We start from the raw sequence: 16,721 nt of genomic DNA on the forward strand, positions 1-16,721 counted from the left end.
CTTCTGCCCCGAGGGGAGCCGGGCTGCGGTACCGGGAGTGGCAGAAAGCAGCCGGGAACTTAGTTTTGAGTGACGGCCACCTGAGTTCATGTGTTTTGGCACTTGTAGTGGCATTGCTCTGCCTGCTGTTTCACTTATTGCGTGTTTCTGTGCTTACACCTTTGGAAAGAGCCAGGGTCGGTCTTCTTTACACTCTCTCTTCAGATATTTGTATGTATTGATAAGATGACACCACCCCCACTCCCCGGCCTTCTCTTCTCTAGACTAAGCAGTCCCAGCTCTCAGCCTTTCCTTAAATGAGACATAAAAGGCAACTCCTCCTCCTTGTCTTCTGGCCTGTCTTTCCTAGAGTCAGTATTCCTCCATTACAACACTCCGGTCATGGAGTAGTAATAACTCGTAATAACTTGAACAGAAGTGGGACAGCCTGTTATCCTGGAGCCAGGATGTTGCTTGGTTATATCTTGCCGTAGTGTTAGCCAAGAATTAGGAGGCTCCCACCCACAGATGCTTTGGTAGAGTTGCTGTGACTTGGAGACCTGTGCTAATCCTGATGCATTTTATTCAAAACTCGCTTATGTGCCATGTTTGGTACTTGTGCCGTAAGCTGCTGTCTTTGTTAAACTTCATACGGTTCTTGCTAGCCTACTCTTCCAGCCTGTCCAGGTGTCTCTGTAAGATGGCTCGCCCTTCTGACGTGTTCACCTCACCACCCAGCTTGGTGTCATCGGCAAACTTGGTGAGGGTGCTTTCAGTCCCATCATCCAGATCATTTATGAAGATATTGAGCAGTGTGGGGCCCGGTACTGATCCTGGGGCACCCCACTTGAGACAGGCTGCCAGCCTGAGTAAAAAACATTGATAAATAACTACTTTTTGTAAAAACCTTTTACAGTGTTAGGCATTGTTGCAGTAGATCATTAAATAATAATTTTCCTATTTTCTTGTTTGCTTCTACTTGCATCAGCACCTTAACATGAAATAAAAGTGTTCTGTGAGGATGTTGTTTGAAACTTTGGGTATAACATTCTTTGCAAACATCTGTGGATGATTTTTACTTCTTTTGTTCATATCTCTAAAATACTGTTTAAGTAAGAGATGTAGCATTAAACACCTTTGTGATGTTTTTATAGTAACTGGATTGTGGTATTAAATATGCTGCAATCTGTGGAAAAGGTAATGAGTTTGTATTTAACCTCTCATCATGTCTAGGTAGGTCTCAATTCAGGGAGGCAGTAAAGCTGAGAAAGGAGGTTTGGTTGCAGTAGTGTTGGAGAAACACTACAGCAGTGAGCCAAAGCTACTCTCACAGAGAAATGGTTAAAGTCGGGGATGAGAGCACTTGTTCATACAGAGGATGTGGGAGAAAAAGGGACGAAGGTTGGTTTTTGCAGAGTTTGAGTTGGTGCTAGGAAGCATGATATCTTGAGTGTAGGGGCTATGCTTCTTACTGTTAGGATATGTCTCAAGAGGTCTTTGATGGTAATGTAGCTTCATAGGTCAACGTTAATACGTTCTTGTAGGTTTAGATGCTGCTCATCAGCCTTGTTGAAGAATATTAGAAAAACTGGTTTGGAGGTTTTAGAATGAAACTAAATCTTGTATTTTTTCTTATCAATAAGATGTGCTGTATTACAAGGTATGTATATAGGATCGGTGTTGAATTTTGTGATTTTTTTTTTTCTTTGATTTGAACAAGAAACAGACCATCATTGTATTGTTCAGCATGTTTTTAAAATGTCATGAATACAAATTACTCCTAGATGGAAATCTTAAAAACATATCTGCAACTTTTTTGCAATACTAAATAAAATCAAATGCACAACCCTAATTTTCTGGAGGAAGGCAACCCTAATTTTCTGTATACAACAGTGGGCTCAGAGTTGACTTTTACCACTCAAGACTAACAACTAGGGAGTAAATAGCTCTATAAAGGTGCTACATCATTGCTCAGACAAAAGCTAATCAAGTGTTAGAAGTTACTGGGAAAGGAACAAAGGAAATGGTTACACAGAAATATTATTGATTTCTGTATAATATCAAATAGTTTATGCAGTCCTGGTCCCAGCATCTCAAGGAGGACTGAACAGCCTTGGAGAAGGTGGGAAGAAAGGTGTCAGAGAAGGTCTTGGTACAGACTGTCCAAGGAGACTAAAGGTTTTGAGATGGGGAAAAACAGGCTGAAAAAAGTTAATATGAGCGAGTTCTGTAAAATCGTAAGTGATATGGAGAAGAGAATAGAGAATTGCTATCTGCTGTTTCTTTTAACACAGGATCTAGGTCGTATTAAGGGATTTGCAGGTAGCCAACTCAGAGCAGACAAAAGAAATGAACTTTCAGATGATGCACAGAGAACTTGTAGGGCCTCTTGTGCAGCGTGTTGCAAATACTGACATGACACTTGTATCCAGACAACAATAGCCTAAAAGCAAAAATATATGTTGGAAGTTATTGATTGAAAAGCTGCTGAGCCTCAAATTGCTGGAGGATACAGGAATATTTTGGAGATGTCTCAGTTTGGGCTTAGCCCCGTATCCACTTCTGTCAGCTTCCCTGGACATTACTGGACATTTTTCAGTTGGGATACTAGCTTAGATTCTCAGTTGTGAGAATGACAGAGCACTGAGAAACTCAATACAGGGAAGCAGGATGGAGTATGATTTGTGAAATACTAGGCACCATGGTTTTACAAGTCCACTTTTTGTGGCGTGTAGGAAGGAGTCTTGAGACAATGACATGGTTTTCTACGCGATTTAACCGTTAGAGGTGCTTGGTCCCTATATGGCCATTGAGAAACTTTTGCAATATGACTTCTCAGCTTCTTTACAGAAAGTGCACATTCTAGAGTCTGTGTTATTTTTCCACGGTGTTATCTTTCCATTTCCGAGCAACCTAAAGCTAAGTCAGACTCCATGACTTTCAGGGATTCTCTTGGGTGCATTGGGTAGCACTGAAATGTACATTAATGATCAGATGTTTTTTGTTGCTGTTGGTTGTGGAATAGCTATGTTCATCATCATATGTACGTCCTTGAACTATTTCTTTTCCTTGCAGTAAGAACTAAAAGTTGATGTAAGGAGAGGACATGTTGAAGGTTGGTAGTTCCCCCCGCCCCCCTTTCTGTACCAGAGTTTTAGAATGTGTTAGCAAAAGTGTATAATAAGCATTTTATCCTATTTAAGTCGATGTGGGACAAAGGAGGCTATAGAGTTTCCTTTATCCCTATTTTGGCTGATAGAGAAATTTAGGAATTAAACTTTTTTTTAAAAAAAACCTGATTGCATGTTTCCTCTTCCCATTTATGGACCTAATAACCTAACATTAAGCTATGTAAAATGGCAAAAATTTTAAGACTTCTCATGTGGCTACTCTGTTATTTCTGTGCAAAATCAGTTTAGCATTTTGTAACGTGGAAGCATGAAGTTGTCGTAGTTGCCATGTCAGTACTCTGCTGTCTGCTTTTCAGAAATGGAACTGACTTGCTGCCACCTTTTTGCTGACAGAATAACATTTCTGTCTTCCTTGAAGTTGAGAGACTCTGTAACTTGCAAAGCCTGGAGATGAATATATATATATGTATATATAGGATATAGATACATATGTAATATGTGCTAGTACTTCAGACATGTGGTGAGATAGTACCATTTAAAACAGTATTTGATAAAGTGGTTAAATCTTCTATATTTAGCTTAAGTAATTGAAGTTGTCCCCATTAAGTATCACACATCTAGCAATAGTCAGTACTTAGCTAAGTTTGAACTCTATTTTTGTTTTTTATGTTTTCAACTTTTCTTAATAAACTGTCTTCTGAATTAAGTTAAACGCAGGTTTTGTCACGAGCAGGCACGAAAATCTTTCTTTTCCTCTGTCTGTTAAGAAAAAGAAGAAAGCAGAAAACAGACAAATGAAAAAAACTAACATCCCCTTGTGGGTACTCTGCCTGAAGTTTTATGCAGGAAAAAAGTTGCAAAAGGCAAATTAGTTGGTAGGGTTTTTTTGCTTCCCTATTTCTTATGGAGGAAAGAAAACCAGTCCTTGTTTGAGGAAAATGAAGTATTTCTGAAGTTTATGAACTCCTAAAGATGTTCATCTGTTCATTAAAATATGTACATTATTGATAATATCAGTAAGTGAGAACGGGTTAATGTCTTAAGTGTACTGACTTTCTCTGCTTTACTTAGGTTACTTTGGTTATGGTTAGACTGCCTGCTGCTATAGTGGCGGAACAGAACTGGGAGAAAACTACTGCAACGCTTTATCTCAGTGCATTTGGACCGTCTTACTTGCAAAGGTGGAAAAAAGAGATGCACAGGGACATTTCACGTGTGGCTAACATAGTCAAGACAGTTATTTGGTGGTTGCAATCTTGGAAGCTCCTGCTTTTTGCTTTGGGAAAGACACTTGGGAAGCTGCGTAGGTCTTTGCTTTTGATAATCCGAGAAATTTGCAGAAATGACTGTACTTCAGCAGTTCTGTTTCTGGAAAGACGAGATGTTCAACCAACTCACCTTAAGGAGCTTTTAGTTATAAAATATTGGAAATTATTAGTCTGTCTTCTATAGAGTATGTAGTTGGGGCTAAGATAAAAGGGAGCTCTTGTAACTCTGGTTCTTGACAGTTAGGACAGTGAGGAGTCTGAGAGAACCTTCATTGTCTATTCAGAAGTAATTCTCCCCAAATCACCGAGCTGTGTAGAAGAATCTGCGATTAGCTCACTCTTGCAGATTCCATATTCACAGAAATCAAGAGATTAAATATGTAGTATATTTTGAAACAGTTATAGAAATAGAATTGATTTCTTTAGTACCTCTTACTTTTAAAACAAGCTGAACAGAAGAAGCTGCTTCTTGTTGATTTTTTAAAAATTTATTTACTGTTTCATGTTTTTTGCCGGTTATGAACTTACACTTCTTTTGAAGAACCAAAATACCACCCAACTCATTGATTGAGATTTCTTTTTTAAATTTTGGAAACATATTCTTTTATGTGTGTAGTCTGTCCTCCCAACTGCATTGGTAAAACCCAGCAGCTGGTAATGTTTATGATAATGATCAGTAATCAAATAATTAAGTGTTGACATGCAAATTGTTATTAAACTCCAGAAATAGCATCTTGTTTTGATGAGTGCTATAGTTCATGACACTACTGTTTTAGTTTGCAAGTTTAGAACAAGAAAATAATCTGATGGGTGTTTTGGTAAGTGCAGGGATGTGTACTTTTCCTAGACACGAATGCTTTTTTTTGGTAAAAGCTAGCAATAATTCAATTTTGAATTATTCTTGCATCTGTGCTATGACACGTTGGTTCTGTACTTCAGGGTTGCTCTTCTGCTACTTGTTTTTTGCCATGGACTTTGAGTCTTTCACTCTTTGGTCTCTAAGGGTGATGTGATTTGACCATTCGTTGTGCAGAAAATCCTGTCTTTAATTATTAAGGATTACTGATAGATTACAAATTTCTCTTGATAGCAGTACATATTGATTAAAAAAAAAAGTATAGGTAAATAAGAACTCAGTATTTCAAACAAGAAAAATATGTTCTTGAAACAATGTAAATAAAATGATACCTTGAAACAGGTTCGTTGCACAAACAAGAAATTGTGTGTTTAGATTTACTTATTTAGGTTTCTGAAAAAATTTATTTGAGATGTGCAAGCCATTATTTTTGGAAACATCTTGTTTGATGTTTTTGGCGTAGACCTCTACCTTTATTTTTGGTTTACATTTTTTGGTTTATTTTCTTTGATAATACAACCTAAAACTTAAAAAAACCCCAATGTGTAACAATATCACTGAGTTCACTGTATTTGAGCTCTAAACAAGCTGTGAAATCAGCAGGTTTTCCTGGTGAAGTCCGATCAGGCATTTCCTCATAAAAGCCTAACCATTATGTTGTTGCAGTGATTAGTATTTGCCGAGGTGATGGAATGCTTTGGCAGTATTTTACACTTCAGTTTTCAGTGGAAAATTCCAGAAATTTCTCCTTAGACAGAAATTAATAGCAAAACATATCACTGTTAGGGGCTATAGAGCTGTTACTTGTTGGAAGTTGCTTCTGTGCTGTAATACTAAGCACTTCCTTTTTGTTCTTTCCCTTTTAAATCCTTTATGAAGTGTTACATCCCTGACTCTCTCTGTCGAAGGAAATAAGCATGTCAGTATTGCTATACTGACTTAAATCTTTGAGTGGTATTAGGAGAGTAACAGCACTGAGAAATGAATACTGCCTTTTCACAAAAGGTTTTCAGACTTTTGACAAAGCACCTCTATATGCATTTTTGCAAGCAACATCTTTGATTTAACAGACGGGTCGTTCTAGAAGGCAAGTAATGAAGACAGATGTCTTCATTGTTATATTCTCTAAGTCCTTCCTCTAGAGCGTGCTCTGCCACAGGGGTGGAGAGGTCCTACATTAACATGAAGTATCTGCCTACAGTTTCCTAGCAGTCTTAGCTACCATCATGCATCTGTTTATCTGTTGTGTCTGCAGCTGTGCCAGCAGAAACAGTTACTGCCTCCCAAATGTTTCTGACTGAAGGTTGACATCTCCTACAGTCTGCTCTTTAAATTGCATGTCTGACTGTTCTGTAATGATTATTGATCACAAGAAGCTTAAATGATTTAAGTGATGGTCGTTTCAGTGACCTGTCTTCTGTGCCTTTTGGCAGGTGGAAATGACAAAGAGCAGTGACGTTTTCAGCTGGCACGGCTGTGTCTGGAGGAGGTGGAGGTACAGGCAGCACTCTGACTCGGTTGTGATTTGGCAAGTTGGGGTGGAAGCTAAGCCCTTTCTTCCGTTTCCACTGCTGTCCTCCTTGGGAAAGCTTTGTGGATTAACAATAATTGGAATATCGAGGGTAGAAGAAACAGTCTAAGCATTCATGAAAATAAGTGTGTTATTCAGGTAGAGAATTGGTATAAGAGCATCAGAACTGCAAGGAAGGGTATGTTCAGGTTCCCTGAGCTTTGGGGTGATGGAAGCTAGGAGGGTAGTGCAGGCCACAGCAGCCTTTCTGATAGCTGAGTATCGGAACTGGTAAATGAGTGAAATAGATTGTGTGATAGGATTGGAGGTGGTCCTGACATTAGAAATAAAAGCTCGTTGTTCAGATTTTGGGTGCTTTATGTTAGTGTCTGAAAGACTGAGCTAGGTGTTATGTCTTTTGAATTTATCTAACAGAAAGCTGTTACCAAAAGGAGTTTTTCCACACCACTTCCTCCTGTTCCCTTCCTCCCCAAAGTGCATGTTTTTTTCCTCGTTCCTTGTGCTTAAACTGGTAGCCTTGATGACCTTGCCAGAGGGCCAGCTTGGAAGCTTGATCTGCAGGAAGCTGCACCCTACTCTTGGTGGGATTCGTTTTGTGTCACGGTAGTCCTTGAAGTCCCTCGAGGCCAGAGTGCAGGGATGGGCTTGTGCAGGGAAGGTGGTGGGAACATGTGGGTGGGAGTGTGGAGAGGAGAGGTATGGGAATGGAGCCCTGCCCTTCAGTGGCAGGCAGCCATTAGAGCAGCTTAGTTGTTGCTCTTTGTGTTGGATGTTTTTGTCATGCTATATTGATCTGGTGTTGTGCTCTGGAGTTTCTTCTGATTGCTTTTTGGAGAAAAAGGGAATTTTTCTTCTTTTGGATGGAGAAGTTGGCTTTTGAATGGTGATGATTATCATCTGAAGAGCTAGAGGTTGACCACGGTTAAAGATGGGAAATTACATGGTCTCTGTAATGGTATGGAAAATTTTCTCTGGCTTTGGTGAGAGCTGAAATGGTACATAGAGTTGGGGTTAGGAAAGAGCCTTGGTCAGGGTTGATGTGGGCTGTGGAGAGAGTATTTTAGCCTCCATCCCTAGGTGAGGCACGTCCACTTCTGGACATCTTTGGGGGACCATCATGTAACAACCTCCTTTTATTGTGTGACCTAGACCTTGGCCATTGGCAGGTCTTTGATCTTTTCTGCTTCTTCCTGGAGTGGCACGGTGCCATTTTTACAGCTTTTGGTGTTTGTGTCTCCAGTGTATTACAGGCTGTTTGGAGCAAGTTTTATTCTTCATTTAGCAGATACTGTTGTCAGCAATCATGCAGGCTGGCCTTAATGACCTGCTTAATGAAAACCAGAAGGCACTTTCCCTGAACTTGGTTTTCTTCCTCATTCAGATGGGGCTGTGAAATCCAAGACCCTTTGGCCTGCTTGTGGTAAAGACTACAGAATTTGGCTCTGTTCACCTTGGCAAACATTGCTAACATAATGCTGTAATTATTGTTTTTATAGCACCGTACCAACAGACCTTTCAGAGTGCTTTGCCAGCATTATATTTCAGCTTGTGCTTGTTGCAAAGGAGACTATGAGCAACTTTGTTAGGGTGTCGCAGAAGTACGTAATGTAGTACGATGCTTGCCCTTCTTGACAGGTTGTTGCTTGTAAATGGTCCTCTGTGTTCGTGTGTAGCATACCATTTGCATAATTAGTGCATTACTTTGAAATAGAGGCATTTCAGAAATGTAGCATCCTATATTTATGGAGGAAAAACATAAAAATATTGCAGTGGTGACCTAAAATGTACCTAATGTTAAGTACTCATCTGTAAAGGCGGAAGGATAAATTGTTGGAAATCTTTGTGGTATCATAAAGTATAAATGAACCTTAATGTGAATTAAATGCATGAACTCCTGTGGGTTGAGAGATGTGAAATTATTAGAGTTGGCCTTTGCAGCGTAGAACGGTAAGTGTGGCAGGGGACTTAATTATAAAATGTAGAAAAGGAAGAAAAAGTAGTTAGATGCTAGTAAGCCCTGCATCATTATAAAAGACAAATAGAATAGAAAGGTAAGGTTTGAAGCTAAGAAAGTAGTACACAGATTTTCCTCCTCCCCCCCTACTTGAAATAATTGTGTGTGTGTGTGAGGGGAAACCATTCACCAACAATAAAAATTTAATATTGTAGTTGAATGGTAGAGGGAGCTAGATAGTTTTGAGAGATAGAAAGGATCAGAGGGTATCGCTGCTAACTTTCTAGTCTTGTGTTAAAATGATAATTTAGGTGAAAATACAACTTCTTTCATCTTTTTAAATCCCTAGGCATCTTTCTCTTTTTTATTTTACATATGGATATTGTTAAGAATCTTCTATATTTTGTATCTTTGTCTAAGAAGAAACAAACTTTCACCTGATGCTTTTGTGTCTGTCTCTCTCTTTTTAACAGTCTGGTGGTATTGCCACTACAGATTCATCTTGCCCAATCCTGTTTCATTTAGTATTCAGGAGACAATAGTCTGCAGTTTGATGATGATTTCTAGCCATTCTGTGTTCTGAATATGTATTTGTATACTTCAGCCAAAATGATGATCCACCTCTTTTATTAGGATTATGTATTGCAATTACCTGAATACTTGCCTGTATTTTTTTCTGTTTATTCTTGGATCTAATAAAAAGTATAAAAGCTCCTTTTGTGCCTTATTTATGATGTTGACTTCATTTTATGTGATATATATTTGTAACTTTGGTAACATGAAGGAAATAGTAATTTTATTTAAATTATACCTGTTATTATAGAGAAGGGTAAGAGGCTAAATCTTCCTAGACAGGCGAAGAGCATATTAAATGAAGACATGTTGACAAGCTGATCTTGATTGGCCTTTATATGAGGTGTTTATAGATTTATATGCCCAAGAGCTGCTGAAAGGGTGGAAGGGAACTGTTGACTCCAGCTGCAGGTCTTTCTCAACCAAAAGTGAAATTGAGTATGTGGAAAGCCTGTCCTTTTCCCAGTCTAAATCTTGGCAACGTTTCGTGTTTACTTGTGGAGTAAAGAAGTTTGGAGTCTGTTTTTGTTGTGGTTTTCCCATCTAGAACTATATTCAAGTTCCCTTTATCTCTGCTGTTTCATCTCTGTCCAGCTTAAGTTTTGTGTGTGTGAGGCTTGTAGACATTTTGTGAGTTGCATAGCTGAGGTTATTACCCTTCACTAGTCCACGAATGTGGCATGCTTAGTTACTTTAGTCAGATGAATATATTTTTAAGACAGAAGGGCCACATCATTGTCTGTATGGACTAGAACAGAAAATATCAGTCAGTGGTTTCTGCATGAACTTCCAAGGGTGTTGTCCCAGATGGATAGATGTCTTAGGGTGGGCAGGGTTAGCCAGTGAGCAATCTGGATCATGGAGAGGTAGCAGGAAACATACCTGCATTTTTTGGAGTCCTGGGTGGTTTTGGTGACCCTATGTTATGCTTAACAGCTGTTTCACTCTCACTGAATTATAGTCCTGCTTATTCTTTTGTTATTTTGTTTATTTATAAACTGGAAAACTGTTTTGATATCGGAATAAATGTCTCAATGTGCTTTTAACTCATTCTGTCTTTATCCCTGCCTTTTGAATTTTAAGATGTAGCATTCACCCTTGTAGACTGTTAGCTTCATTCTAGAGATGGAAGTCCCAGTCTTGGCCTCTTTATTCGAGCTGACTTAAATGATTTTTTTTTTTTTGTTTTTGCGAAGTCCCTTCTTTTAAAATTAAGAAGTCTGGGTAGCAGCCTTGCTTTGCTTGCATTTAAGCGCATTAGAAAGCTTATCACCTGCTGGGGCTTCTAAGAAAGTAGACAATGAAGGTTTAAAAGGATGCTTTGTTTGGGCACAGATATGTAGTATTTTGATTTTTTTTTTTCTTTATGCTACTTTCAATATTGCTAATGACAATGTTCAAAGGTGCAACAGCACTCCTACCTTATGAGTTAGCTTTTTTTTTTAAACTTTTAATCTTATTTTTCAGCATGTATTTCTGTTCGTTGAACCCTTACGGTGTCCTGGTTATCCTCCTGCAAGCCTCATTTTCTATCAGTACAAAAGCTGCAGATTTCCTTCTTGGCTGTATCAAAAAAGAGAAACTGGCCCGTGGTGGGGAGGTTACTGTCTTGTGCAGTGCACAGGCTTGTATCTAGAGTTTGTTACAGAGAACTAATTGCTGACCAGGAGGAAAGACTTCAACTGGTTGTATAATCTCCTGAGATTTTTTTTTTAAATATTAGTCTTTTTTAAATTTGTATGCAATCTCTTGGCTTATGATTGAAAACACTTTCTGGCAAAACTTGGTGTTTCAGGATGAAAACCAAACTCCACCTTTAGGTTTTGCTTTGACTTTAGTTATTTATAAAAAACCCCCGCAAAAACCCAAAAGCAAGCTCAAACTTGCAAGACTTACCTCACACAAAATTAGGGTTGTAATAATATAAAATAACTTTCCTCCTGTTTAATGAGGTGTGGTGATATATTGCACTTTGGGATAAAGAGTTTTCTAATGGCAAGTTCTATTTAAGTAAACTTGTTTGTGAAAGTCATGTTTCTGCTGAAAGCAATAGAGGGAACTTCAGAGGCTGAACAGGTCGTTATTTTATTGATGCGGTTTATAAAAATCCTTTTCTGGAATTGAAACTGTCTGCAGTGATGATTATTTTTTCAGAAGTAGTAGTAAAAGCACTTCTAGTTTTATCACCATAACCAGAAAGGGAAGAATATTCTACAGCCCAAAATGCTAATCCTTGTATACTTGTATACTCCTTGAGAGCATGGACTTCTGCAGTTCCAAGTTTTGCACCTGGCTGAGGTATTTTCAAAGTTGAATGTGCACAAAGACAGGCTTGCTAATTCCTCAGATTAACAGATAGTGAGCTGTGCTTTGCAATGGAGTAATTGCCCAGAGAATTTTTTGAAATAGAAAATCAGAAGTCCACTATATCATACCATATGCACTTCATAAAGGTTGTAAGAACAGAAGACTTTGCAGAATGAAGAAAGGAGTTGAATGTCTTCGTGTCGCTCTTATTTAGGATGATAGGATGAAATCAATGCTAGAGGAGCTGCAAAGTTGTAGCTTGAAGAAGGAGGGTGCATAATATGTTTTAGCTGAATTTCCCCTTTAACATGTAATTCAGAAGTATTTTTATTGCAGTCCTCTCAAAGGAAAAGTTCTCAAGCACAGTTCTTAACATTGTGTATGGTTGTGTCAGTGTGGCTTACAAAGGTGTGTCTGTAAGTAAATGCTACTGAACTCCGCCTAGTTATTTTTGTTCTCTGTTTGTCTTAGGCCAAAATTAGTTATGAAAAGGAGCAGAGGCGCAAGCAGCTAAAGCACCTACGAGGTGAAGATACGTGGATGCTTGCTGATGTGAATGAACGTGTGGAACAACTGGAAAAGGTGACGGAACTGTAAATCATTGAATTGTGTTGTTAGCTTTACAGCATGTTCGTATGAACAGAAGGCTTTGAGGGCTTTAATATGATCTTTAAAAACCTCCCAATTTCTGAATTCTTTATGCTTTGATATTAGCTTTTTTTAAGTGGAAATAATCCTTTACTCACAAAGAGGAAAAATTTCTGTCATTCAACTTCAGCTTTAATTTCTACCAAATGCAGAAGAGCAAGCACTGCCAGAGAAGAATAGTCCCATGGGAAGAAATCTGGAGGATCCAAGGCTTCATAGCAGTCCCATTTGTGGTCATTCACAGGAGAAGCCTTAATGGAACCTCTGAATATCGCATCTTTCTAGTGTAGAAATCTGTGCAGATATTTCAACAAAGGACAGATGTGTATTGATGATGCAGTGATTCCCGAGGAAATAGATTTGACTGAAATAAATGTAGTGTAGAAGATATTCTACGTATAGTTATAGTGCCTTAGTTCCAGTGAAAAAGATATTGAGAGGGGAAAGAAAAGTTGATTATGGATGTGAGGCATGCCCTCCCCCTGCCCCCAATAGAAGAGGGAGAGGGTAGTAGCAGTAAAATGTAGCTATATCCAGCTGTGTGTGGTTTAGCTTTTTCAGTGTGGTTTGGTAAGTAGATTGTGATTATTTTTTCTTGTATGTGGGTGATTCAGTTTACTGGATCTCATTTACAAACACTTCCTTGTAGGAACATTCTGTGCAGAAAAAAAAGAAAAAGGATAAGCACTCAAAAAAAGCTAAGAAAGAAAAGAAGAAAAATAAGAAACAAAAATCTGAAAAGAAGGATGACTTACTTGATAGTTCTTCGGTAAGTAAGAAACTTTAAAATGCTTCAAATGACTTTTTTTAAAACCTGCACCATTTTAGTCTCTGTGGGTACACATGGTTAGTAAAATTAAGACTTATTCTTACCATTTTCTGTTGGGAAAAACTGTGGCAAAGTTTGTCTTTTTAATATACTATTTAATCAATTTAAAAGATGCTGTTATGTGAGTGCTTGTGAATTTTATAATATTGAATTCACTCATTAGGAACTAAGGGATTTATAGTTTTTCAGCAGAGAGAAATTGAAAAAATCGTCATTCTAGGATAGAGTGGAAAAATTCATAGGTTCCCTGTAGTCAGTGGTATATGGTAGAATGATGCATCTAAAATTGCAAATACTGGACTTTGATTTTAAGCATGAGTTACAGCTGTCTTTTTCCATGGATGTTCAACCATGTAAACTCTCAAAAACATGGGAGCTGTACATGGGCCTGAAGGAGGGCCTGAAGGAAGGCTCAAACTTGTGCATTTGAATCTGTAAAGAGATGAGGGTCACTCTGGCAAAAGAGTACAGAGACTGCATTAGAAATCTGGGTGCTGCTTTCTGGCCACATTATGTAAAACATCCTCTCGGCATTTTGGCACAAGTCAGTTAGCACTGTGATTTTTTTTATTTTTTTTTCTTTTCAGAGAGTCTCTGAAAGTGTGAAGGAACATGCAGTTGATGAGATTTATTTTCCAGGGACTGATATCGGAAGTGAGCAATGCTTTTCAATGTGGGAAGTAACCTAAGCCACAAATATCCCACATTTCCCATGGGAGTCATCAAAACCTGTCAGATCACATCAGTGAGTCACAGGATACAGCACAGTCCTGGCTGATACCTTTGACCAAAAGACTGTTATTCCCATTCCCATGACACGTTCATGTAGATAGAAGAGAAACTGTTCAATGGAGTCCTATTTGCTTCAAGTGTAAAATCTCAGTACAATGTTTGCAAGTGCAAATGTAGGAAGTTGGATATGAAAATAGGAGGAGATAGCATGTACAGTGCTTTATATTGTAATGTGTTACTGATTTTATGTTTTTAAGGTAAAACGTACTTAGTAATGAATTTAGGGTTTTTTTTTTTTTTTTGGTAATGCCATAAAAACAATTGGTTTTGGTTTTATTCCGACAGTTTTAACTTTAGCAGTGTTATGCTAATAAACGGCCAGTATGAACTAGTCTTACATACTGTGATGTGCTCATGAAGTATGGTGGAATGTTTTGATCACGAAGGAACAATTTCCTATGGGAATATCGATATTCTATTTTTATTATCAGTATTTAAACATAATAAACAGTATTGTATTAGTAATGCTTAGTAATCAGCATCAATTTTGGTTATCAATATACTTGGCAAGTATTGCATTTTATCAACATGTAATAGCATGTTAAGGTTTTATTATTATTATTATTCTTTACATTAAACTCTATTTTTAGGATTCTTCAGTTGAATGGGTTGAGTCAAATGTGTCACAGTCAGATAACACAGAAAAGGCTTGGAAGGTCAACAAGCAATCAGATGCTGTGAAAGAACCCTCCCTGGAGGTGAGCAGTCTAATAACTACTCCAGATATAAATTCAGTATGACCAAATGTGAAACATGCTTAGGTTTCTTGACAGCTCTTTTGCAATGTGTTGAAGAAAACCTATTTTACAGATAAATGTCTTCGTTTAGCTAGGTAAATGTTACATTTCATTCATCAGAAGACTTCTCTACCTAATAGTTGCTTAGTATTTAACAAGGCACTACACTTAAAGTTTCCTAGCACCAATTCCTTTCATCATGTTTTGAGGTTCTAGCAACTTAGACTGATTTTCTTAAAGAAGTCAACTTAAAGATCTTGACTAGACATGTTATTTTTTCTGCATAATTTTGGTGGCTATTCTACAATTGAATGAGTATTTGCTTCAGTGGTGCTTAAACAGGTAGAAGGAAGAGAGGTGACTTTTCAGCCACAATATTTATGGAATCAATGCCTCTTTTGATCTTCCTAGGTGAATTCTGTGCCCAGTAAGCAGTATTTATTCTGGAAAATGAAGTCATTCTGGAATGAACTGCTGTGATTTTAGTAACATAAATGTAGTTACATATCATCCTCAGTTGTGTGAAATGATGAGTTTTAATTTAGTGTCTAATTTCACTCCTGAAAAAAGTCCCTGTTTCTCATTCTGAATTTGTGCATCTTGTTAAGAGAAATAAAAAGGACTTCTGAATCATATCTATCTTCTTGGAAAAGTATAAAGTAATGAAATATAAATTCTTATGTACGTCATGATAATTTATACTGCAAAAACAGTTTTTTCCAAGCATTTCTTGTATGTGCACCCTGGGCTTGTGTATTTTTGGATAAAGAGTGTGCTTTTGAAAGGAATTTCCTGGTTATCCCTACATTTTGTATTTTGGCTCACATTTTGAAGAAGTCTTGGAGCATGTAAATCCATTTCCTGTTGGATTAAACTAAATTAGAAAGTGTGTTCTCAAAGTGCACCTAAGGTGCTCCATGGGACCAGTCTCAGACTAGTCCAGAGTGCTTACTTAAAAAATCCCCAAACTGCAGATCTGAAGCCTATATAGAAGACAGAGCCAGGCTCTTTTCAGTGGTGCCCAGGGACAGGACCAGAGGCAATGGGCACAAACTGAAAAACAGGAGTTTCTGTCTGAACATCAGGAAACAGTGTTTTACTGTGAGGGTGACCAGTCACTGGCAGAGATTACCTGGAGAGGTGGTGGAATCTCCATACTTGGATGTATTTACAAGCTGTCTGGACAGGGTCCTGGGCAACTGTCTCTAGGTGGCCCTGCTTGAGCAGGGGGGTTGGACCAGATGACCTCCAGAGGTCCCATGCACATCCATTTCTGTTGATCCATGTTACTTGCTAATGTGGGCATAGATACTACTGAATCACTTGAAGATAGATTATTTTTCAGTTCCTTCTCTTTCTTAGAGGAGATCTGAGAAGTGGAATGTTGTGTTTCACCTCTGAAACTCTCTGGTGTGTTGCCTAATATAATTTTTAAATAACAGAGAAAGTGTGACATATAGCATCTATTCAGATTGACATCTCAGACTTGAACCCTTCTGAAGATATGAAGACTCTTCTGCAAGGACATGTTTCAAAATAGGTGTAATCTTGTCATTTTGGTTGCTATACTAGCCACAGAAGTGCTCCAAATACTTGTTTTTGTAGAGTGGTTGTTTATAACGTGTATGTCGCTGCTTTCTTTTGAGGCTTCAGGTTTTGTGTGTATAAAAGTAGTAGGTATATCTAGGCTTTTTATATGCTGCTTTTCTATAGAGAGTAGTCCTCATTTTTAGAATGTCCTTGGTCTGGCTTAGGTTTTGTAAATGCAGTTTTCTACCTGTTATTGTGGGTACAGTTCACAGAATTTAGATGTGTACTGTTTAATTTGAGGGTGCAGTTAGTGCCTAGATATCAGAGGTATGAACTATGCTCAGTTACTGATTGCAGATTTGTATACGCTAAAAGAGATGTAAGAGCTCATGAAGTCAGAATTAGCAAGATGAAAAGGAATTGGTCTAGATGTACAGTGTTCATTTAAACAAATAATAAGCAGTCTGTACGGTTTGCATGTTTACTAGTGTCTTAAATATATTGTGAAGATGTATTTCAAATTACAGAAAGACATTTATGAAATTTATTTGTGTAAGTGAATATTAAAAAATTGAAAGATTGGGGT

At 38.0% G+C, this 16,721-nt stretch overlaps 1 protein-coding gene across 1 annotated transcript in view; it reads left to right on the forward strand.

Moving 5' to 3' along the window:
- CWF19L2 (CWF19 like cell cycle control factor 2) overlaps positions 1-16,721 on the forward strand; it is a 91,791-nt gene that overhangs the window by 306 nt on the left and 74,764 nt on the right. The window contains exons 2-4 of the mRNA XM_076328196.1: positions 12,071-12,181; positions 12,897-13,016; positions 14,459-14,566. Of these exons, the coding sequence (XP_076184311.1) occupies positions 12,071-12,181; positions 12,897-13,016; positions 14,459-14,566 (339 nt within the window). The remainder of the gene's footprint in view (positions 1-12,070; positions 12,182-12,896; positions 13,017-14,458; positions 14,567-16,721) is intronic.

This window comes from Aptenodytes patagonicus, chromosome 1 (genome assembly GCF_965638725.1).
Source record: "Aptenodytes patagonicus chromosome 1, bAptPat1.pri.cur, whole genome shotgun sequence".
Lineage (NCBI taxonomy): Eukaryota > Metazoa > Chordata > Aves > Sphenisciformes > Spheniscidae > Aptenodytes > Aptenodytes patagonicus.